The sequence below is a fragment of the Cricetulus griseus genome (assembly GCF_003668045.3).
Source record: "Cricetulus griseus strain 17A/GY chromosome 1 unlocalized genomic scaffold, alternate assembly CriGri-PICRH-1.0 chr1_0, whole genome shotgun sequence".
Classification (NCBI taxonomy): domain Eukaryota; kingdom Metazoa; phylum Chordata; class Mammalia; order Rodentia; family Cricetidae; genus Cricetulus; species Cricetulus griseus.
The window spans coordinates 171075249-171101104 of record NW_023276806.1 but is presented as its reverse complement, the minus strand read 5'-3'; the positions used below and the strand labels follow the sequence as shown (position 1 = coordinate 171101104).

General features: G+C 42.0%; 1 protein-coding gene across 11 annotated transcripts in view; it reads right to left on the bottom strand.

Moving 5' to 3' along the window:
* The window catches only part of Srpk2 (SRSF protein kinase 2), a 195857-nt gene that overhangs the window by 10427 nt on the left and 159574 nt on the right, over window positions 1–25856 (bottom strand). For 6 of the 11 annotated variants that reach the window (XM_035451593.1, XM_027393411.2, XM_035451591.1 and 3 more), the window contains 10 exons: window positions 25659–25765; window positions 18461–18626; window positions 17301–17326; window positions 15906–16152; window positions 14432–14899; window positions 7364–7464; window positions 7163–7270; window positions 2009–2078; window positions 1328–1420; window positions 864–956 (listed from right to left, as the gene is read on the bottom strand). In XM_035451593.1, coding sequence (XP_035307484.1) covers window positions 864–956; window positions 1328–1420; window positions 2009–2078; window positions 7163–7270; window positions 7364–7464; window positions 14432–14899; window positions 15906–16152; window positions 17301–17326; window positions 18461–18626; window positions 25659–25765 — 1479 coding nt within the window. The remainder of the gene's footprint in view (window positions 1–863; window positions 957–1327; window positions 1421–2008; window positions 2079–7162; window positions 7271–7363; window positions 7465–14431; window positions 14900–15905; window positions 16153–17300; window positions 17327–18460; window positions 18627–25658; window positions 25766–25856) is intronic. The other 5 variants (XM_027393417.2, XM_027393419.1, XM_027393414.2 and 2 more) reach the window with 4 other exon arrangements.

Here is a 25856-nt window from a genome sequence, read left to right as displayed (position 1 = left end):
GGATATAAACAAAACTGAACCTAAGCTGGTAAAAACAATTAACACCACCAAATAGGCTCAAGAGATATTAGCACCTAGGAAGGATTTTTTGTAAAACTCATGTAGCCCATGCTAACCTCTAATGTTTTATGTAGCTGAGGATAACCCTGAATCCCCCACCTTCCTACCTCCCAAGCATGAATTTTAAAGATTCATAGCTTTTTCTGAAGATTCATTTTCTTAGGGTGAGGGGAGCCCCTTGGGGCTTTAAGGTATTTTTAAGCATTGATATTGCCTAGGAACTACAAATGACAACTGTTCAGAGTCACAGCCAAGGGACGGTCAGTGAGAACAACATCATTAAAATCAATCATTGCCTAACACAACAGCACAGAAAGAACGGTATGTGGTTATGTCCACAGGATTTCATAGGCCTACATGATGCCAATAGCTCAGACATATCCAAGAAAATGTCCATGGGTATCTATGAAACCCAATATAGATAGAGAAGTCTAACTTTGTTTATAATCTAGGCTGGCCTTGGATTATTGATTCTCCAACTTCAGCCTCCTGAGTGCTGGGATTACAGATATGAGCCATCATACCCAGCTGAATCTAGCTCTTTCCCAAAACTCACTGGAAGTCCTTTCTACAAATATTTGAATATATAGAAGGGTTGAGAAAGGATTGTTGGAAGCCCGTTTTCTCACAAATGTCTTACTCCACAGATACCAGGTGGTTCCAGATTATTTTATGAGTACCTTCTTCAGCAGAATTCCCCAGTTGCAAAGTCTTGATCTTTTCCACTGCTCAAACATGAATGCACAATTTCTCCTTTTGGGAGAGGATTATGCTGAAAATTAGGGTTGCGTAAATACCGTTACCTTTTCTGGTGAAAAACTCCTTGGAATATTTCCCCAACATAGCGTATTTTCGAGGGACTTTCCCCAGCAGTTCAATGATCAATGCTATGTGATCTGCATTGGGAAACATTGCCAGCAAAACAGAAACACATGACAGTTTAATCAGTACACTGCATGCAGACACTATCACTGCCCGCGCAGACAGAAACGGAGCGCGACCCGAATGACCAATGACAGCCTTTGTCCAGCTGATTGAGAACTCAAAGCTACAGAGCATACAGCTGTCCTGAGCGCCAAGAAGGGGCCACTTCACAGGGCCAGCACAGGCCAGACTCAGTCTTCCTTCAACATTTGCACCGGCACAGATACTCTGCTCAGCTGCTTTTGGAATTTAGAAGAAATGCTTTGGTCGCCATGAACGCTGCTCCTGCAGCGTTCCCATTTCTGTCTGCATCGTGGCGCTTTTCAAAGAGAAGAGGTACTACCTCTGCGATTGAAGAATTCCCGAGAATATTTTCCAGACAGGGCAAAGTGCCTTGGGATACTGCCTAGCAGCTCTATGATGTGGGCTATGTGGTCTATGAGGAGAGAAAAAAAAAAAAAAAGGATATAGGAACAGGGAGGGCAAAGGGAAGGATGGGATAAAAGAAGAGGGGAAAAGTGAAATTAGTAAAAAATCAGAAATAGATTCAAACCAACAATGTCTGCAGCACAACCATGCAGAGATTTCTGGGACTGGCAGGCCTCAGACACCAACTGGAGCCCCATCAGTGACTGCAGGCTACCCCAGCATTGCAAGCAAGGAAGCCTGGAGATGGTCAGGTTACAGAGGATTCAAGTTTGAATTCCCTGGTTGTCAAGTGAGCTCCCAAACAGGACAGAAAATGGGCAGCAGCCGCTGTGGACAAAAGAATCACAGAGTGGCCCTTAGGGCTCAGGAACTGGTCGTCATCCACCAGTGGGCTTCCTTCTCCCAGGAGACCAGGGAAGCTCTGTCAGCTGGGTGCTGCCCACTCACTGGCACTGAGGGGGCTTCAAACTCAAAGGAAAAGCATCTGAATTTGGTGTTTGAAAACCAAAACGTGGGTTCGTTTCAATACAATCCTCTCTAGAAGTTGAGGAGGCACAGAACCACATCAATGTACTCAGTGGGCAACAATACTCACCTTCATCTCTGGAATAGTCTTCCCCAGAATGCGGTTCGAACAAATAGTCTCCTGTTGCCAGCTCAAATGCCTAGGACACAACAGATGACATGCTGAGCACATCAGAGATGGCTCAAGAGCCAGAAGCTCTTTATTAGAGGATGCCTACATTTGCAGAGGACCACAAGCAGACTAAAGACCATCCCAGAACAGCTCAACCCCTAGTTTTCCTTTTTTTCCAGAAAGATCACAGAAGCTGCAGGGATATTTTCACATGTCTTCTAATGGGAGAGGGAAGGGGCACAGCTCTTTTTACACTGTAGGAAGTGGAATTCAGGATCTTTTGGGGTACCAGCTCCCTTGAGATCCTTTACAGGGTCCAGTCAAGATTCTATAGCCTGCAAAGAACAGCAGCAGCACTGGTCACTGCACACTACAGCTTCTACACAGAGTGAAATAAGGCTAAATTCAGGACTCAAGCAGGCCTTTGTGAGTCCAAGGCCCCTTAGAGCAATATTGCTGTGCTTTCTTCAAGCACTTAGGATCAAGGACTAGTTCCAGCATCTTGGTCATCATAAGCTTGCTCATCTCTCAAGCAGAGGAGCACCTAGCACCAAGAGTCCTTTCTCTCTTCTACCAGATGCAGCAAATCCCCCTGCAGGCCCTTCTTAGATGGCAGGGAACAGAACTCTCATGCTGCTATACTCTATCTCTCAGAACATCAGCGTGAAGAAAAGCCCACTCATTTCTACTTCCTTTGCTCATAAAAAAAGGCTTAGGACCAGGAGTCTGATTTTGTAAGATGCTCAAAGACAGCACTTGCTATTGTGCTGATGATCAATTGTCTTTTAAAGGTTAACTCCCATTTCTAGTTTCTCCCAGATTTAATGCTACTGTGGTAGCCTTTCCTGCTTGCTGATGCTTGTGAATAGGTGACCATGCTGATACCTCTCCTTTTTGTGAGACTGACTGCTTTTCCCATTGCTGCTGAAGAGCCATCTCCAGCATTAGTCATCCTCCCTCTCTCCCTTCTGATGGCCAGAATGCTGAGAAGGCTCCTTGAGGCTTATTTACCAGGTAACAGTAGTCTAACAAACAGGGCAGCCACATACCCTTGAGACATGAATTTTATCCTGACTGAGAAGGAGGAAAGCAAGACAAGAAAACTATGATCAGCTGCCCCTGTGCTGAGTATAAACTCAGGACACCTGTCCTGAAGCAGACTTGGGTCTAACAGGGCACTGGATAGTCATCTCAGCAGAAGACAGCCCAGAAGCCCAGCATTACAGCTACAGCAAGGACAAGGGCACAGTGCACAGAGGTTCTCTGGTGGGGCCCCACACCTAGCCACCAAATTAACAAGCATGGCAGCTGGACCAATATGATAAAGAAAACTTTTCATTTGGCCCCAATTCCAAGTGGATGAGAATGTCTCATGCCGGTAAAATAAGTCAATAACCTGCAAATCAGGAGGGAAATTTGGAAATTCTAACAGGATGGAAGAGACTTTAGAAGCTACTGGGATCCTGGTTCCAAGGAAAACCTTCCATCCGAGTTAGTCCCTCTTGAGGCTTGTGCTCACCCTTTTCATTGAGGCTACTTCTCTTTGCCCAACATTGAGATGGGCAAAGACAGATGTCCTTTAAAAGATGGTTGTTTTGAACAGCACTCAGGTTTCCAATGTAGTGCTTAGAGAAGGCTATCAATGAAATGATTTAAAAAGAAGAAGAAGAAGAAGAGGATGGGGCTGGAGAGATGGCTCAGGGATTAATAGCACTGGCTGCTTAAGAGCAGAGGCCCAGGGTTCAGTTCCCACATGGTAGTCTCACAACTGTCTGTAACTACAGTTCCATAGGATCTGATATTCTCCTCGGGCCTCCATGGAATCCACCTACATGTGGTACACAGATATACATGCAGGCAAAGGACCCAAACACATAAAATAAATCTTTTTTAAAGAGGGAAACAAAAAAAGAGAGAGAATTAGAAAAAGAGAAAGGGAGAATGGCTCCCTGGATAGAAAGAGTGATTAGCTTTCTTAATACAACAGACAACAGGGTAAACACACGTGACAATGAAAACACATGTTTAATGCTAGCAGCTGTGGAAACAGGAAACATTATTGCCACCTACTGACTAAGCTGTTCTCTATGTCAAGTTCTATTGTTTGTATTCAATATTAGGCAACTCTGGAGTCTCTTTCTGTTTCCCTGGGTCCTGTCTGTTGTCAGTTCTGGGGGTGCTTAGAGCTGGAGGCTTTTGTCAGTCCAGTGACTGCGGTGGGAGCTTTCCAAAGGAACAAGCCTGCAAGGTTGTGAGTGAAGTCACTGTTCTTCCTAGAGAACAAGCCATGGAGGAGGAAGCAAATACACGTGACAATAATTTGTCCTAAGTTTTGTTTTGTTTTTTTTTTTTTTCATTCTGCTGATAACCAGGACTCACCAGGGAGACACAAGAGCTCCCTCCCCTATTTGGACAAGGACACCTATGTACAAAGAGGTAACACAGAATTCCTGACCCACGGCCTTCTGTATTGCTGAGGACAAATAGCAATTTGCCTTGCCACAGCCTGAAATGGGAGACACACACTGCCCATTCTGTCAAGGAAGTCATTTCCTTCTGACCTGGCCTCTGCCTCCTGTAATTTTAGCCTCTACTTCCTCTACCCTCAAACTGCAGAACAAAAGCCTCTCCACACAAATCCTCAAAAGGAAGTACCTATCACATGGACGGTAGCTTCTTTCAAACACTAAGAACTTGACTGTAGGTTCTTATTGAAAAACAAAAGTTTTTAATAATTTTACATTTATTTTCTGGAGTTACTAGAACAAGAGTCTAGGAAGGCATGGTGTTTCATGTCTGGCCAGGCCACATCAATAATTTCAGATAGTGATAACTTGAAAGATGAAAAGCATCTCATGTTTCTCACATCACCCTGTATCATCTGCTTAACAAAATGCTTTTACATTGGACTGGAGAGATGGCTCAGCAGTTAAGAGCATGTGCTACTATTGCAGAGGACCCAGGTTCAGCTTCTAGAATAATATAGACACGGCAGCTCAGTGGCAACACCAGTCCCAGGGGATGAGACACCCTCTTTTGACCTCCACAGGCACCAGGCATGCATAATGACACACAGATATGAATATGAATATGAATATGAATAGATAGATAGAGAGGGGGTTTTCAAGGCAGGGTTTCTCTGTGTGGCCTTGGCTGGCCTCGAACTCACAGAGATCTGCCTGTCTTTGCCTCCCAAGTGCTGAGACTAAATGTGTGCATCAACACAACTGGCCAAAAGTTTTTAAATAGTTAAAATGGCTTTATATTAGCACTACTGGACATAAAATACAGAAGATTCAAAACAGTGATTAAATTAAGTTCTGAACAACAGGTAACCATCATATTTATTCTGCTCCCTCCTACCTGCCCTTTCAGAAGGTGAGCACTAAGCCTTGCATACTTGGCTAGTGGGGGTGAACCTCTGGGCTCCATCCCTGGAACTACAAAAAACTTAAGCAATACTATAGGATAGCCATGGCAGCACTGGAAGCTACATGAACACACGCATGCCACCTTTTCTACCAAAGAACAACAAAAGCCCAGTGAGAAGAATGTGCTGAACTGGCTGGATGCTCAGTGAAAGACAAACTGGTATTAGCTCACAGGTGAGGACCTACTCAGGGTCACCAATTCAGATCAGAGCAAATAGCAAACGGTACACAAAAGCCTGGTGCAGTAGCTATGTCGTAACCTCAGCACTCAGGAAACGAGTTTTGAGACCAGTCTGGACTACATTTTAAAAATGGGACAAATAAAAAGAGTTGCGCTGAAGCAATGGCTCAGTTGTTAAAGTGTCTACCATGGAAGCCCATGAGTTTGATCTCCAGAACTTACACACACAAAGGCCAGGCATGGCAGCATGGGCTTGTAAACCAGCATTAGAGAGGTGGAAACAAACAAGCCCTGGTGCTCAGTGCAGCCAGCCTAACCTAACCAAGAGCTCTAGAACAATGAGATAGCTTGTCTCAAGAAAACAAGGTGGATGACTGAAGAGTAACACCCAAGGATGACCTGTCTTTTACACTCACATGCATGCATATGTGCACGCAGCTATATACACATGTGTACTTGTGTGCATGATGTGTGGTGAGTCTGGGTTTAGCTTACAAAGACAAAAATTCAGAATGTTCAAATCAAAGGGATGTTCCTGCTGCCTCCAGGAAAACAACACTGTGTTCCAGGGAAACAGACTCAAACCCAGGAAGTCTGTGCCACCAATGCTGTCTCAGGAAAGCAAGCACATGCCAAAAAAAGGGGCAGAACTCTCTGCATTTGAGTTACAATAAAAGCAACTGTGCACTGGCAGATGGAGAAATCTCAAGACCTCTGGGAGAGGCCACCTTCCAGTGGTACAAACTTTTAAGTACAGTCACCCCACTCGTGTGAGAAGGCATTTGGCTTTACCTCATAGTGTAACAGGGAGCCTGATACACGTGAAAACTTCCAGAAACTAAAAGCAATTCCTCCAATGAAGTCTGATTCTTGGGGCACTGGGCTGCACGGTGCCCAAAGAAGAGACCATCTGTCACAGACTATACCTCTAGCATATCTGAGGAGAATTCTTCCAATGCTTGTAACACCCAAGCACAATCTTCTCCTCCCCCACTTTATAAATCTCCAGCATGATTCCACTCATCAAGAGGATCCACCAGAAGTCATTTCCAGGGAAAGAAGAGTGGCAAGAGTGAAAGGTTCAGGCTTTGATGCTGATTGGCTCTACCTCTTTAAGAGACAGACCCTGACCCCTGAACAGTCAGGGCATGCCCAAGAAAACGTTCTACGTCATCACTACGTCACCTGTCACCCATGACGACTCTGGGCATGCGTGGAACCTAAGTGCGCATGCGCAGTCTTCCCTTTAAAAGTCCCAACTTCCCGCTTCTCTCTCTCTGCTTCCTCTCTACTCTCCTCTGTTTCTTCTTGGCTCTCTCTCACCTATGCACTCTCTCTGCCTCTATGACGACCGGCTATGGCAGTCAACCATTACCCCTGTTCCTCTTCTCCTAGTCTTCCTACTCTGCCAGGCCCATATAATAAACTAGTCAACATGTCTCATCCTTCAGCTTTCTCTTTTCCTCTCTTTAAATAAAAACATAACAAAGGGGTCCTCACCATGCAAGCTGTACTCCAGATGTCTGCAGGTGTGCTGTAGCCAGCTCCGATCAGAACCTCTATGGACCTATACTGCCGAGTCTGGATGTCCTCTGTAAAATGTTTATGCTGGAATGGAATAGAGGTGATACATATTGTTTTAAAAGAAGCATGTTCTCACACAATATCATCATTAAAATGTAAAAAGAAAACTCTACTTACCACCCAACAAGCATTTCCCAGATCAGCAATTTTTACTCTAATTTTATCTGCATTCTGTGGATCCAGAGGGTTCACCAACAGGTCAGCTGCCCGGGTTTTTGCTGCCATGAGCAAACAGCAAGATAGTTAGTAAAGGGGACAAGAGGTTTGCATGTGTGAACACATGTTTGCCAGGTACAGTCTCAGTGTCTCCCCCCCCCCTCTTAAGGAGAGTGACACGATAAGCCTAGAATCCTGCAGGTTGAACCACTGGTGAAACATTAAACCCACATAAAAATAAACATAGGTAACCAACTGGTAGTGAACACTATGTAGTTCACCATTCCCTACTCCAGCTTCCTCAACTGAGCACTCAAACATCAAGGGTTAGATGACAACTGATTAGCAAATTTAGATTATAGGCAGGGGCTAATCTTTTATGGCTTGGTTTTGAATGGGAAGATGAAAAATAGTGTTCTAACAAGTTGAAGAGGGCCAGTGTTAGGTCAGATGCCTCAATTTTAGGACGACACACCCAGAGGGAGTCTCTACAGCAAGCCCAGAGCCAGGGCTGCTGGCTTCAGAACATCTCTTGGCTAACCCCTTACTATGCTGAAAGTAGTTATGAGAAGAGCAGCACATTCATCTGTAGAGTTCATCTGAGCCCTTATACACTCAGGGTTTTTGGTCACATTGAAATGGAATTTATAGACTAAACAGAAAACTCAGCTTAATGCAGAACATTAATGCCAGCATTGGGGAGTCATTTTGTTCATGCCAAGTTGATGCTTGTGTGCACTAAGCTGCTTTCGTTCAGTGTGTACTGAACTCAGGAACCACAGTGCTTGATGGGGTTCAGTCTGTTGGTAAACCCCAAAGAGGATGAAAGGCTGGACTTCTAACAGCAGGGCAGACTATAGCACAATACCAGGACCTACACTGTCCAGATAATCCAGAGGAAGGCTACAGTCTCAACTCTAGTCACTGTCTGAACTCCCATGGCTTTCTCTATTTATGAATCAGCTTGGGCTAGACAGGCAGAGAGGTTCTCTTCTTGCAACTTGTCTTATGTCGTATGTTTGAGGATGGCTACTTACAGAGGGTCTTATCAAAGACTAGGTAGGAGCTAAGGAAAAGAGAAAAAACAAAGAAACAAATACCACAGGAACTCAGAAGATAATGATAATGAAAGAAGCAGAATAACCTAAAAGAGAAGGCAGAACGTGGAAATGACAACAATCCTGGTCCCTGATAAGCACACAACACTGAACAACAGATGAGTGACTAGATGAGACACACCTCATATTACAACCCCTCCCCCCAGGGTCCAGAACAGTTTTGTTCAACTGGATCCAAATCTTAGTTTCATACCTGAGAATTGCAAGCCTAGCAAATGACAAATTCTTTGAGACTGTTTTCAGGAAAGAATGAAAAGGACCAGCCTCTGTCCCCAAAGACAATACCACTCCACCCAACCCCACCCCACAGCCCCCCCCCCACACACACACACGTATTGAAGTCAGAACAGTATCTGGCTGAGTGGCCAAGACTTGATTTTGCTTTAGGGTCAGTGAGTAAGCAGGCACCTGAAGCAGCTACACAGACATTCTGTGCCACACTTGATACTAGGGAGCTGGGCTGGCAGATGTCAGGGTACCAGGGAAGCAGGTAATTCATAATCTCCTGATCTCTCCTTGTGGTTGTTTATAAAGACACTTCCAAAAGCTGTGTGATTCAAGTGCATTGGAGGAAAATCGACTTAAGACAGTATTACCATGTGTTTAAACAGGTCTCTGCAGGTAACATTACGCTCACTAAATTAAATCTGGTAACATGTTATTATCCTCTAGTTCCAGGGTATCATAAACAATCATAGGTAATTTGTTTCCATAATTGAATTGTATAAGAACACAACAGGAGATAAAATATATTCTGTGTGCCTCTCTGATTTTCTGTCTCAAATGTGCCAGTTTCCATGTGAGGGAGGAACCTGACTGCAGCACGCAGAAAGCCCACATGAGCACAGATGTACTCACACCTGCTGCAAACTCATTCTTGAGCGTGCCTGGACTCTCACTGCTTCCTTAGATTTCGACACCCACAGTGACCTGTCTTACTTGTCTCTCTGATGATGCTAGCACAGACGACTTACTGGCACTCTCCCCTCTGAAATGAAAAGCTGGTAACTTTCCTCTGCCTCCACCAGAGCATGAATAAAAACTGTCAGGTTTTATTTTAGGAAGCACTGGGATTTTAAGCCACTTTCTCAAAATCTGATCTCTTTTGTCTAGCAAGATGGTAGGTGATGAGACAGCTGCCAGTATTGTGTTACGCACGACATGTTTAAAAACATCCTAAAACAAAGGATTTTGTTTTCTCCTCATCTGGAGAGAGGATATATAGCCTCTCTCCAGATCAGGGTCAGAACCGGGACCAAGAAAGTGGAAGAACTGTAACAATTAACACGAGTACCTGACCCATTCCTTACCAAACACTTGCCAAGGCACTTCTATAAGCTAATATGGTGCCACAACACAGTAAAAAGACACACTAGAATTAGCAAACTCATGTCATACACTGGTTGGAAATACAGCCAGTAATAGCCAGGCAGTGGTGACTCACACCTTTAATCACAGCACTCAGGAGGCAGTTTGAGGCCAGCCTGGCCTACAGAGTGAATTCCAGGACAGCCAGGGCTACACAGAGAAACCTGATCTCAAAAGTGTGTGTGTGGGGGGGAGCGCACAGAGGGAGGGGGAGGGAGGGGAAGGGAGAGGGAAAGGCAGGGAGGGAGGGAGAGAGACAAGGAGGGGGGTAGAGAGACAGGGAGGGAGAAAGGGGCGGGAGGGAGGAAGGGAATATATATGTAAGGATAGAAGCAATCCATATTAACATGTCAGAAAACTAGATATGCCACAAAGAAAAACAAAACTAAGAAGAGAGATGACTGAGAAAGTGATGCTGAAAATCTTTTTTTCTCTTTTTACATTTATTTATGTACTGTAGAGGGGTACAGCACTTGTATGGTGGTCACAAAAATACCTGTGTGTCCAGGGGATTGAATTCAGGTCCTTAGGTTTGGAGGCAAGCACCTTTACCTATTGTGCCATCTTGCCAGCCCCTGAGAAAACTTTTCTGGGAAGGTGGCAGTCAAGGAAAGCATGAGATGTCCAAGGGAGAGGAGACAGGTACTGCAAAGACCCTTACCCACGTCCAGCACACAATCCATAAAAGTTTGAAGAGCCCACCAGCATGGGTAGTACACAGACATCAGCATACTGTTAGGAATTAGACTGTGGAGTGTTCAGCATTTACAGAGGGATGTGAGAAATATAAGCTAGTTAGATCATTTGGGGCCAGGGAGATGGTGATGGGATATGCTTCAAAAAGATACATGTGCACTTCTAGACAGAGAAAAACCTAAGGATTAACAGCTAAAATACAATGTCCATGCCATGGCAGCCTGCTAAGGACTGACTGAGAGGATTATGGAGTGAGAACTCCAAAGCGACCAAGCAGTCAAACAAACAAGACCATGAGATATGACCTAAGACAATCTCCTCATCTCAACCACCAAGAGCTATCAAATTACTTGCAAATCCACATCCTTCCACCTGGCATCTAAGTTCTTCAAACGTCATAATTTGGCCCTAGTCTGCCTTACTATTCTCTTATGTGTACATCTTGCTCTAATGGCAAAACCAGCACAAACACACATCAATGCTTACATTGGGAGTGGGGAGGGGGTTTGCACTGCTCTGGATCAGGGAAAATAAAAAAAAAAAAAAAACTATTGTCAAACTAAAGAGAACTGAATATGGAGTGAACAACAAAAATATCTTTAGTTAATTCTCCAGATGATAAATGCTTAACTGTTTAGAACTATCCTAATATCTATAGCATGTAGTTTCTATATAATATACACATACCATGGCAAAATGTTAATTCTGAATATAGTAGAGGATATATAGCTATTATATTTGAGCTAGACTTTCAAAATAACTATTTTATTATACAAAGGTGTCCTAATAATTCATTTCTGTACTTCAGTTGATTGTTCCGTTGCTGGTGGACATATGCACCACTGTGTTGGACCCCGTAAAGAATTAGGAACAAGGGAATTTGTCTGATTAGCATGATGTAAAACTCCAGCAGGAACCTGGGAGACTGATTTGGAAGGAAGTCAGGAATAGGTGGAGACAATACACAGACAGAAATGAGCCAGAAGCCTCTGCAACAATAAAGCCGAGCAATGATCTGTCCCTTAGGGTCAAGGCAAGGAGAGTCCTACTTTGAGAAGGGGCTGGCAAGGGTCTCTGGTTTGCTTTCTATTGCTATAATAAAGCACTGACCAAAGCAACTGGGAAGAAGAAGGGGGTTACTTGGCTTAGAATTCCACATTACAGACCATGATTGAGGGAAATCAGGGTAGGGAGTCAAGCAGGAACCCAGAGGCAGAAAACAAAGCAAAGGCGACAGAAGAACGCTGCTCACTGACTTACTCCCCACAGTTTTCTCAACTTCCTTATACAGCCCAGAACTACCTGCCTAGGGGTGGCATCGCCAAAGTAAGATTGGCCATCTCAGATCAATCGTTAATTAAGAAAATGCTCCACAGATATGCCTACAGGCCAATTTGACAGAAGCATTTCTTCAACTAAGGTTCCTTCTTTTCAGGAGACTTGTTTGTGTCAAGTAACGAAAACCACCACACAGGGTATAAGCAGAAAATAATGGGACAATCAACACAATACCAGCATGTTCTAACTATGATCCACAGCTGCCCTGCACACTGCGAGTCACTCCCAATAGGGAATGAAAGCACCAGGGCAGATCCACCGCATTCTCCTCGGGCCCCACATCCCCACATGCTGCTGTGACTCACTAGTTACTGAGTGAATGAACAGGGACTGAGCCACCAATGCATAGAAGCCAATGGAAATCATGGGCAGGCACAGGTAAGTCAGAAAAAGACTACAGCATAAGAAGAATAAGGTCAGAACGGAGATGGGGGTGGTGTCAAAAATTAAGATGCAGAAAACCTGGTAAAAGTCCCAAAGGAACAACAAAGCAAGCAGAAACTGCAAAAACGAGGAAGACAGAGGCTGCTGTGGGGAGATGGTGGGGCCTAAGCATAAGTTACTCCTCTCACTCCAAGATAAAACTAGCTCTCTCACAGTATCCAAGTGTTCTTTACATGAAAGCTACAAGGTTTCAGTTATATTAACTTTCTGCAATAGGGTTTTAGATTTTGCCCAATTTAAAACCATTCTTTACTCATTCACTATAATGATAAATTCTCTGCTTTTTGTAAGAATTCTTTTCTTTTCAAGACTTAACCTATACCTACCTACCCTGGCTCCCTGACATGAATGAATAATCATGTGGTAAGTGGAATAAAACAAGGAACCAAGGCCCATGAGGTACTAGCAAGACAATGCTGAGCCGTGATGGGGATGTCCTTCTGTAAGTATGTTTCTCTTATTGGTTGATGAATAAAACACTGATTGGCCAAGAGAGGCAGGAAGATAGGCGGGGCTAGGAGATGAAGAGAATGCTGGAGAGAGAGGCCACTGAGAGATGCCATGTAGAGACCGGGAAGATAGGACATGCCAGCCATTCTCTGGTAAGATAAGGTCAAGTAGAAATAAATAGATTAGTAGTTATGGGTTAATAAACTAAGAGAGCGCTAGCAAATAAGAAGCCCTAGCCACTGGCCAACAGTTTAATAATTAATATGTCTCTGTGTGCTTATTTGGGGCTAAAGGGCAGCAGGACCTGGCAGGACAGAAACCTCCATCCTCAGAGCTGTCCACCATGCCTGAGCCTCAGATACTACCAATGTGGTGTATTAATAAAAATTATGCCTTTTAAGAGACTTTAATTATGTATTGATTTTTTTCACACATAATCTAATATGTAGCATTTGCTTCAACAGTAACAACACTAAATGTGGCCGTTGCTTTCCTTTATTAGAAGAAGAAATTGAGGCACAAGGAGGTTAAGAAACTAAAGTCCCATGACTAGGTTTTAAGCTAGGATTCAATTTCCTATTTTTGAAGCCATTGTTCTAAACCATCATGCAAAAAATAATGAAGAGCTACTGCCTGAAGTATTTTGTGTATGAATGTGTAAATGTGTGGATTTCAAGCTGCAACAGAAACAATGAAAGCAGAGAAGATACAAGTCACTAGTGACATTGCCCAGAAATGAAGCTGTATTTATTCTATGTGGACTCTACCACTCCCAGGACAGACCAACGGTGAGGTGGGAAATCATGCACCGCGAAGTGAGCAAATCACAAGCTAGGACAGGTAATTACAGCTAATGAGTAACAAAAGTGCTGGCCTGGCGCAACTTAAAGATACTGCAGACTCTTTTGCCTATTTATTGGGGTGACTCAATTACTTGCCGTGTGTTAAAAACACTATTGGCAGTAGAGGGTAGAGGAGGATTCTGAACTATTCCATTAAGGGTCAGAATGGACATCAACTGTCATATTCAGTTATCCTTCCTTAAGTTATTCAGCAATTAGTTATATGGCATTTGCTCCCAAAATATGGGTCTGAAGATAGGGCCTCAGACAGACAAGAACCTAAGAATGTATAATCTGTCATCATGCTTTATCAAAAGCAGAATTCTATAAACAAGGACAACCATTGAATAAAACTCAACTTGTCTGTTGGTATAGCTGAAAACCAGCAGGTGTTCCCTTGAGTAAAAACAAAACCCAAAGATACTACTACCACCACTACCACCACTACCACCAGCAGCAGCAGCAGCAGCAGCAGCTAGAAAAGGGTTTCATGTAGAAACCCATAAGGTAGTTAGTGGTGAAGGTGTTTCAAAAGTATTTGATATCACTGAATATATAATAAATGAAAAATGTCCAGGGATAGGACTTCAGAGAGTAAGGGAAACCCTGGCAGCTAAAGCATTCCATTTGTTCTTGAATACAAAAGCACTGAAATTAAAGGATTAGTGCATATTTAAAGTGTCTCTTCCCCTTTAGCCAACTCTTTTCACAGTGTTTATCAAAGGTATGACCCTGCTCAGTGAAAACAGAGAGAGAGATACAAGGACACTTACTTTTTGGCAAATCTCCAGTACTAGAGGCTGAAACTGTCCTGCTTCTGTCATGGGATGGGCTACTTTCCTCTTGCTCAGTAAGTGGTGATCCCTCTGAAAGCACAGAACCACAGGCCACAGGTTCTAAGGGCCCAGAAAACAATGATGTGGAAAACTCTGGACTCTTGTGTTGTCCATTTGGCAATTCACCATTGAACTGTTCATAGGAGCTGCCATACGTATAATCACTCTCTGTATTTGGCTCATCTAGGTTATATTCCTCAGGATTTGCACAGTCATCTTCATCATCATCTTCATCCTCCAGCTGCTGTTCCAATAAAAATGGACCATTTTCAATATGGCCATTGGCTTTAGGGGACTCCATCCATGTAGGGTCTAGGTTTTCAAGTTCCTGTTCAACATCATCTTCATCCTTCTCAGCATTTTCCTTCTCTGCATCTTCTTTTTCTTCCTGGTCTTCAGCTTCACCTTAACAAACATAGGGTTAAAATTAGGAGTCATGACTCTCCTTGCAAAGCAGTACTAGTTAGCTTCTTCAACAAGACATACTTTGCTTTGTATTTTTCTGGTTTTAGTTTTTCCAGACAGGTTTCTCTCTGTAGCTCTGGCTGATCTGGAATTCTCTTTGTAGACCAGGCTTAAGAGATCCACCTGCCTCTGCCTTCTAAGTGCTGGGATTAAAGGCATCTGCTATCATACCCAACTAAGAGATGCTTCTAATATACCACAGAACATGTCTATTGGTTTAAAAGGCAAAAATGGCTTTCTAAACCCTATTTTTTGCTTATTTAATAATTAGCCTTATATTTTCAGGAACAAGTTGGTTTGGGGGGTAAAATGCTAAGCAAAACTGGATTTTCATTTCAAACCCTCCCCACTGCTTTCCTCAGATGGTTATTGTACTTGATCTTTAAGATTTTCACTGTAAATTGTGTGTGTGTGTGTGTGTGTGTGTGTGTGTGTGTGTGTGTGTGTGTGTGTGTGCTCGCGCGCGCGCGCGCGCGCGCATGCCTATGGCCTTAGAGCTGGAGTCACAGGGAGTTGTGAGCAACAGGACACAAGTGCTGCGGGAACCGGACTTGGTTCCTCTGCAGGAACACTGATCCATTTTTTTGAGTCACTAACCCTTTCCTCTACAGCTTTAGAATAAGGTTTGTGGTGTATTAAAGCTAGGCAAAAGGTCAGTCACAAAATAAAATAAGGGGCATCATTAACAGGAAAAAAACATGTTTCTTGGACTTTCTTCTTCCCTTTTTGAAAACCTACTTTGAAATGTCAACATAATGCCTAGCATACATTTTACCGATGGCGTATAGGCTGCTTCCCATAATCTCCAACAAGAGTTAGAGAAAGTTGTCCTTAACATCTGAGGCAGCAGCATGAAGCCAACCTGTGTGGCACACTGGCTGGGCCTTTCGTGCAGTTCCATGACACCCACCCATTAGCCCTCCCCCCTGCTCCCAGTTGTACTAACCATTATCCTTTGCTATCTCTCCTTCAGCTGCCTCCTCGAATTCTGCTTCCTTTAGTTTCCCCTCCAGGTGACACCCATCATCTTGCTCATTGGATGGCTCGGCAGTGGTAACACTTTCCTCTATGGTTTTCCTTTCAGCTTCTCGCTCCAATTCCTCGATCTCCTGCAGGCGTTTCTCCAGCAACTCAGCCTGCCTCTTCTGTTTCTTTTTCAGCTTTTTCTTTTTGTTTTTAGATATTTTTCCTATCTACAACATGGTAAAGAAAGTACCATAGGTTAGGTGCTGCTTCTTAAAACATTGTTTAGGAGTGTAAGTGCTGGCAACACGGCAAATTCCAACTCTGCTTTTTCATATCATACTCAGTTATGATCACAAACTCTACCTTAGGATAGGATTGTGCTCATGTTGTTGGTCTTGCCATTAAGGGGGCATAACTTCCATTAGAAAGTCTAGAACCGAGCACCTTGAACAAGAATCTCTTGCAACCTTTCTTTGCTGCTGCCTATATCCAGAATGACTCTCACTCTTAACAACAAAAACAAACACCTACCAAGACAGGTGGCAAACAGCACTGTCTGCATTTGGCTCTTAATACCAAGCTGTGACTGATAGGCAATATAACATGAACTTTCAGGAATAAACATATAATATAAAAGGACAAAAAAAGAAAAGCCACAGTTTTGCCTACCTTCAGCTACAGCCATATGTCTTAGAAAATACTGGCAATGAATACCTTTAAAGTTTCAAAGACCCATAAGCCCAAATCCTTAGATCAGGGTAAAACTATGAAAGTGATTTGCGACGGGCAGTAGTGACACATGCCTTTAGTCCCAGCACTTAGTAGGCAGAGGCAGGCGGATCTCTGTGGGTTCCAGACCAGCCTGGTCTACAAGAGCGAGTTCCAGGACAGCCTCCAAAGCCATAGAGAAACCCTGTCTCAAAAAACCAAAAAAAGAAAAAGAAAAAGAAAAGTGATTTGGATTTTCTGGCAACAATTCACCAGACTTGACTTCTCTTTTAAGACAGCACATCCACAGAATATATAATGCTCACTTACACAGCTAACTATAAAAAAATTAAAAGGGTTTTGTCAAAGAAGATACTTGGAGGCCAAGCAGAAGTAATTTTAAAACGGTTCTTTTAAACTTAATCTAAAACCTTGCAATTCACTGAACTTGGCCAAATGCAGCCCAGGGAGCACAGGAAGAGACTGGTCTTATAATAGCTTTGACTAGTCCCACACAAAAAGTCAAGCTTTTTTGGGGAGAGGGAGAACAGAGCATTTATAAACATGCCAACTTTTAAATTAATAAAGATTAGAACATTTGCTACATAGTTTGTGAAGCTCAACACTGAATAGTCTCTTTTGCTGAATATACATGTAAAATACTTACAGGTTTTTGCTGTGGAGCTGTACTCACTAAAACAAAACAAAACAAAATTGATATTCAGAGGAAAACAGGTACCTTTGGACAATCTCATTTGCAAAATGAAATAATACTGTCTTTTAATAATTACCCAACTTCAAAAAACTAAACCTCTGACGTTTCTAAAAAGTTTCTGCAATGCAAACACACAACTGACTCTTACAGGGCATAGGATAAGCTGTTCATATATAAGACACTTGTCCTGAAAACAGCCTCTCTCAAAGCACTGACTAAAAAATTAAGAAAATGGAGGAAAGAAGAAAGAGAAATGGAGGAATAGTTTGTAAGTCTGTCATAGAACCACATGTGCTTCACAAATGAGGCGATGAACATTTCAGATGAGAAGATACACAGCTATGTTTGAAAACCACTTAGAAACATCACACAACTAAACTAAACTAAGTCACACAGTGCAGCATATTGCAGCAATCACTCTGGAAGTCAGCCTTATAAGCGTCAAAACCTTTGTAAATTGGTTGCATGCGCTAATAACATCATGATGGCATATGAGATGAGGTGAAAGCAACCTCTCTGAAGTCCCTGTCAGTCATAAGACCTTTAGCCCTTTAATCTGCACATCTGCAGGACAATGTACCAGGCACAGGCAATGTGATTACACTGAAAGCACAGCCAGCACTTCGCTGCCACCAAAACCTGCTAATGCTCAAGTGACCTGGTCCCCTTCCCCACCCCCTCACCCCTTGCTCTTTCATAGGTAATACCAAATGCATCAGTTAAACTGAAATGGATCCAGCTACATTAAGTTAAGAGAAGAAAAGAGTTTTATGAAACCTAAATCAGAAAAATGTCTGCAGATAGGCTACAAGAAACCCATTACATTTTCTTCATAGAGACTTCAACAACACAATGACATGCTCCTATGTAGATGAATCAACAGCTAAGAATTCAGGTCGTCTTTTAGTAGAGGGCAAAGGTAAGGTAGTACAAACAATTAACTAAAAAATAATTAGCTGTAACATCTTATTGAAAAAGTTATTTCCAACAACCAAACTCTTAGAAAAAGTTCCTAATTAATATGTACACATCAAACTTAAGTGTCTTCAATGCATAACTCTGAAAGCTCACAGCCCCCAAGCAGACTGAAGCATGAGGGCTCAGCCCCTCACCTGCAGACCCAGAAGGAGGAGGAGCACCTGCTTTCTGCCACTCAGTGGCCTCGGCTGCCATTCTTCGCACGTATGCATCATCTACACACATCAAGATGTTTTCCGGCTTTATGTCAGTGTGAATTATCTTGCATTTACTGTGTAGATAATCTAACCCTTGAAGGACCTGGTCATAGTAAAGTAAGAAAAGAAAGAACTTATTAATACTTTTATTATGCAACTTATTTAGTCACAAAATATATAATTTTCCACATATTCCCATATATAAACTGGAATATAATTTTATAGGCACAGATGGATGTTTGCTTTAAAAAAAAAGATTTTATTTACAGGCAATCAATGTGCATCACTTTGGATTAATTTATGCTCACAGACACAAATGAATCTCTCCATTCACATGTCTTTAATAACAACTTTATACAAAAATAAATCTAAGCCTTGAGAGATGGCTCAGTGGTAAAGAGCTCTTTCAGAGGACCTGGGTTCAGTTTCTAGCATGCACATACATGACTCACAACTATCTGTAACTCCAGTTCCCAGACAAGCAGTGTCATCCTCTTACCCCTGCAGGCACAAGGCACACACTACTGCACATACCATACACATTGCATGTATGAGGCAAAACACTCATACACATAAAATACATACATACATATATACATACATACATACATAAATATATAGTTAACTGTTTTAAGTGCACATGAGTCTGCATTTCAGATTGCAACATCACTCTCTGATTCACAACATTTTCATCACTACATAAAGAAAACACATATTCTGAGCAGTAACTTCCTATGTCTCTCCAATTCCTACAGTCCTAACCACAAAGCCATGAGCCTGACTCTTACCAAGTGGTTTCTGTGTGTGTGTTTGGGCAAACATACAAGATGTGCATGCACTTATATGCACATGTGTGGAACACAGTGCTCAAAAGCAGGTACCTTCCTCAATACCTCTCTCTTTAATTGTTTGTTGGTTTTTAAATAAAAAATACTGGTTTCTCTTACTGAGCCTGGCACTCACCAATTTGATTAGAATGGCTGGCTTGGCCAACAAGCCTCAGAGTCTTCTTGGCTTTGATTCACCAGTGCTGGGATCACAGACATACATCACTACACCAGGCCCTTTATATATATGATTGCTAGGAATTTGAACTCAAGCCCTTAAACCTATACAAGCCCTTTAGCAACTGAGCTACCGCCCTAGCCCCAAAGTGCTCTTTTGTAAATAGCATCATTATTGAGGCTCATGTTGGGTAACATGCGTCAGTTATTTACTTCCTTTTCTTGCTAAACAGTATTCCCCTATATAGACTCATGGTACTTTTTGAACATTTGTTCATTTTCGTTTTTTATGTATGTGAGTGTTTTTATTGCAGGTATGAATGTGGCACCACATGTATGCTTGGCATCATCAGAAAGTATGAGAACCCCTGGAACTGGAGTTAAGAATGATCATAAGCCACCATGCCAGTGCTGGGAGGCAAAGCCAGGTCCTCTGCAAGAACAGCAAGTACTCTTAACCACAGAGCCATCTCTGAAGCCTCCACGTGGCATTTTCTTTAACCCTTCACTCAATAAGAATCTCAACTCATTCTAATAATTGGCTATTGAGAGTAAAACTTCTATACACATCCATGTGCAGGTTTTCATGTAGTAACCATCTTTTTGTTTTTGTATATGTTTAAGTATATGGTTATATACTTGGGGAGAAATGCTATGCTATATGGCAATTATAGTCAGCCTTCTAATTAACTGACATATTGTGTCTCACAGTGGCTGAACCAATGTACATTTCCACAGCTGTGTGTAATAGCTCCAATTTCCTTCATGCTCTACCAAAACTATCTTCTTTTTTATTTTACCTCCTCTATTGGAAATGAAGCTATATTTGATTATTGTTGACTTGGGATGTTTTTCAGGGTTTTGCTTTTGGTCTGATTTTGAGACAGGGCCTCACTGTGTTGCTGGAGCTAGTCTTGAACTTGTAAGCGCAAGCAAAGCTCTCACCGAATGTTCATTTTTATAACTGCAGAAAAGGAAGCTTTAATTTTAAAAAATACCCTTAGTTTTAATACAACACTATTAAAAGAAAATAAACTGGGTAAGACCGTACACTCCTGTAATGACAGCACTCAGGAGTCTAGTATCAGGACGACCAGGAGGTCAGGAATCTTCAGCTACTAACTGAGACCCATGGCTACAAGAGACCCCAACTTTAAAAACTTGACTGCATAAGCAAGGAGATGGCGGTGCACACCTTTAATCCCAGCACTCAGGAAACCAAGACAGGCGGACCTCTGTGAGTTTGATGCCAGCCTGGTCTACTGAGTAAGTTCTGGCACAGCTTCCAAAGCTACATAGAAACCCTGTCTCCAAAAACAAAACAAACAAACAAAAAATTTACCGAATAAAAATACTTAGAACAGACCAAATCTTATATAGTGCCAATGATATAAAGGCAAAAACAATGTTTTCTGGAATTATTCCCACTGGAGAAGAATCCTTAAAATAATTTCCAAAATAAAAAATGTATTTTTAAAATGTTTCACAAATCAGAAATTTTCAACAACTAAAAACACCATCATTCAGAACTCTTTTTTACAAGAGATAAGAAGTATGGTATGGGGCTGAAGACATAACTGTAAGGGAAGAACACTTGCCCAGCCGGGCAGTGGTGGCACACGCCCTCAGTCGCAGCACTTGGGAAGCAGGTGGATCTCGGTGAGTTCTCTGAGCTACATAAGGAAACCCTGTCTTGAAAAACAAAAAAACAAACAAAAACCAAAAAATCCAGAAATGACATGGAAGTTGTTTTATGTGATTTTAGCTGAATATTAACTCCAGGTTATACACTACTTGGGATGTTTGATACACAACAACGTGCCCTGTCTTCGGGGTGCTTACAGTACTCAAATAGCTGATCCAATTAATGGCAATGATAAGGGAATCTATCAGTGCAATCAGATACACTACTAACAAGTTGTTAGTAACCAATAAAATGAACAAAATAAAACACTATGCTAAAAGTAAAGTTCTGAATTTCTTTAACACTAAAATATTTAGTGTTCAAAAAAAAAACAAACAAATAAAACTCCCAAAAGCTAACAAAGCAGAGTATGGTGGCACACTCCTTTAATCTAGAACTCAGGAGGCAGAGGCAGGCAGATCTCTGTGAGTTCAAGGCCTGCCTGGTCTACCGAGTAAGTTCCAGTACAACCAGAGAAATCCTGGCTCAAAAAACCAGGGGAAACAAAACAAAACAAAAACCCCAAACAACAACAAAACCCCAGTAAATTAAGATGATTCCCACTATAATTTCTTTCAACTATTAACCTAAAGCAAAAACATCAATATCTTGCTTTCTTTTGTTTGTTTTCAAGACAGGGTTTCTCTGTGTAGCCCTGGCTGTCCTGAAACTCACCCTGTAGACCAGCTGGTCACAAACTCACAGAGACCTGCTTGATGAAAGGCATGAGGCTGTTGTAAATGTCAATCACCTTTTCATGCATACACTAGCTTTATCTTTCCGTTTTAGCTTTTCAGTTTAAAGACTGCTTCATTGTGTGGGAGGCTTTGCAGGTAGGAACAGGTGTGACTCAGTTTCCACTATCAAAGATTTGCACCAGACAAGGGAAGCATTCTCAGAGGAATTCGAAGTTTCGGATTTCTTAAAGTGTTGCCTACCTGCCCAAAGACTTTTCTTACCACGCACTGATACAATGGCTGACAACGTGGAGGCAGAATATTGTATACATAATAAATAAAGAAACTCTTTAAAAAAATGTTTCAATAACCTGAGATGAAAGCCAGCCTGGTCTACACAGTGAGTTCCAGGACAGCTCAGGCAACACAGACAAAGCCTGTCTCAGACAGGAAAAAAAAAAAAAAAAAAGGCACAAGGACCTGAGTTCAAATCCCCAGCATCCTTGTAAAAGCTAGGCAAGGTGATCCAAAGCCTATAGTGGTGAGACAAGAGTGCCCTGGGGCAGCTGAATCACTGAGTTCAAGTTTAATGAAAGAATGATCTTGTGTCAATAAGGTAGAGCCAAGCAGCCATGGTAGAACAGGTCTTTAATCCTAGAACTCAGAAGGCAGAGGCAGGTGGATCTGAGGTCCTTATTGAGAAGGGTCCCAGCAGGAAGAAAGAGAAAATAGGAGATGAAAATGACTAAAATTCAATATTTAAGTGTATGACACTGGAAGAAGAAGGAGGAGGAGGAGGAGGAGGAGGAGGAGGAGGAGGAGGAGGAGGAGGAGGAGGAGGAGGAGGAGGAGGAGGAGGAGGAGGAGGAAGAAAGTAAAAGTGAACAACCAATAAAGACACCCAATATCTGGTCTTTGTTTGAAATCTCCACCTTGGAGTCATTCCAAACCAACCCCGCCCCCAGATGCCAACTGTTATATTTAGGAAGCAGTCTACTGCACCAATTCGTTCAAAGATACTTCCCACTTTCTCTTCCATGCAGGTCAGGGTAGCTGGATTTATGTTGAGGTCTTTGATCCATTTGGACTTAAGTTTTGTGCTTGGTGACAGATAAGGATCTATTTGCATTCTTCTACACGTCATCATCCACTTATACCAGCACCATTTATTGAACACGCTTTCTTTTTCTGTTTTGTATTTTTAGCTTCTTTGTCAAAGATTACATGCTCACAGATGTGTGGGTTGATATTAGGGTCTTTGATTGGATTCCACTGGTCTACCTGTGTATTTTTAACTCCAATACCAAGCTGTTTTCATTTCTATAGCTCTATAATAGAGCTTGAAGTCAGGGATGGTGATGCCTCCAGATATTCCTTTATTGTACAGGGTTGTTTTGGCTATCCTAGCTTTGTTGTTTTTTCCATATGAAATTTAGTATTGTTCTTTTGAGGTCTGTAAAGAACTGTGCTGGGATTTTGATGGGGATTGCATTGAATCTGTAGATTGCTTTTGGGAGGATTGCCATTTTTACTATGTTAATCCTACCTATCCACGAGAATGGAAAATATTTCCATATTCTGATACTCTCTTCAAAGATACAGGTCTCTCAGGTTAAAGCTAAACCCAGGCTTAACCTTTAGTAATGTAGCAGGATACAAGATTAACTCAAAAAAAAAATAGTAACTCTCCTATATACAGATGACAAATGGGCTGAGAAAGAAATCAGAGAAACATCACCCTTCACAATAGCCACAACGTTATAAACTATCTTGGGGTAACTCCCTGGCCCCTTTTGTTGTTTCCAACATCTTACTTCTTAAATATCATGTGTAATATGACAAAAGGCACTGCCCATGTGCTACACAGGGAGACAGTGTGAGGAGGCAGAGGTGGAGGCAAAGGCTTCCACACAAAACAATCTAGATGTTTTCACTACACAAATTTAAAATCTGTCAATTTCTATAAAAAGGATTTAAAAACCTACTCATGTGTAGCATATGCATAAACACAGACTCTGTGCACTTGTAAGGGTAAAGAAGTTCCTTTCTCAAGTCCCAGGGTCTCAATTCACAGATTGCTGTGAATCATTGTCTTATTATATTTATTTGTGTAAGAAACACACACACACACACACACACACACACACACACACTGATTTTAGACAAGGGCTTGGCTTACTATGCAAGCATGAGAAATTTGAATTCTCAGTATCCACATAAAGCCAGATGTGGCAGCATGCCTATAAACTCTGCTCTGAGAGACCAGTAGATACTAGAGGCCTCAAAAAATAAGGTCAGGAGGTGATTGAAGAAGATACTACCACATAACAATCTCTGGCCATCACAAGTACCAGCACAGGCAAGCACACACAGGTGCTGATGGTGTTTGAATGACAATGACCTCCATAGGCTCATAGATTTGAATGCCTAGTCTGCAATTGGCACAAGTAACTGGGAAAGATTAGGAGGCACGGCATTGTGTCACTTGTGGTAGGCTTTCGGGGTTCTTACTATTCCTCCTCCCTCCCCTCACAATCCCCCACTCCCTACCTTCTCTGCATCCTGCTTGTGGGTCAGATATAAGCTCATAGCTACTGCTCCTGCCTGCTGCCGTGATCCCCACAGCAACAGTCACAGATGCTAATCTTCTGGAACCATGAGCCCCAAATTAAATGCTTTACAAATGCCTTAGTCATGGTGTTTTGTAATAGAAATAGAAAAGTAACTAAGTTCATGTGTATGCATAACTACACACACACATACCACAAACAATTCTAGATGGAGGCTGGCATCTTGGGGCTGGACCCAAGCTTGGAACCTGGTATCAAGGGAAGGCTCCTAACCTCTTCTCACACAAACTAACTAAGCAAGATCACTGATAATCCGCAGGGTTATTCATGCTAACACACATGGTAATAGATAATTGAGATTAAACTGTCTGTATCTGCAACTTTCCTAAAGCAGTTAGTACAGGCAATGAAAGGAAGACAGACATAACATGTGCCATGCCAAAAAACTAACTGGTGAGCAATGCTAGATGGAAATTGGTTTTCTATCTATATAAGCTCTCATTCTATAAATATTTATTGGAGTATTTTCACTAAGCCACTACCTTCCTAAGGGTTTTCTTAACAATCTAATACAATACACAATGAAATATTTACTGTGTGATCAACCTGATATTTTCATATACAGGTACACTATGTTACACTTGCCACAAACAACTAATTGATCTCTCTCTTAATAAAATTGTTTTCGTGTGTGGAGATGAGGATCTACTCTCTTCAAATGCAAGTATATAATGCAGTACCATTACCTACAGGCCCTATGTTGTACATTAGATCCTCAGAGCTTGCTCATCTGTAGCTTTCATTTTCCTTCTACCCAAGGTACTAGCAAAATAAGTAAACTCACAAACCTCACAAAAGAAAACAAATTGCTTTTTCTTAATTAGGTTCCTAGGAACTAAGTCAATGTTTTATAGAATATACAGAATATAGTAATTTCTGATTAAGTATGCCCATCACTTATCTTTAAAAGTCTGACATGTGACGACATCTATGGCAGATGATTGCATATTGCTTTCCTTTATTAATACCGAATGCATATCATTAAACAAAAACCAAACAATTGATTTGATAACAGTTCAAATGTTGCTAATTCATTAATTCCTTCATTAAAAACTAAAATACATGTTTAAAGGCAACCAAACCATCGTGTAGGTGTGGGATTGCTGTCTACAGGGTTGGGGTTGCTTTCTGAAGCCTCACCTGTCGAATGATACTCTTCACACAACGTACTGGGAGACCTTGGTAGTTGGATTTGATGATCCATTTGAGGAGATGGTGGCCAAGTACTTCAAAAACCATGCAGACATCTGGGATGAGGTTAAGGAGCATCTGAGGATGTACTTCCCCAAGGTCACTGAAAGCATCTTCATTGTATCATCACTTGCAGAATATTGTTTT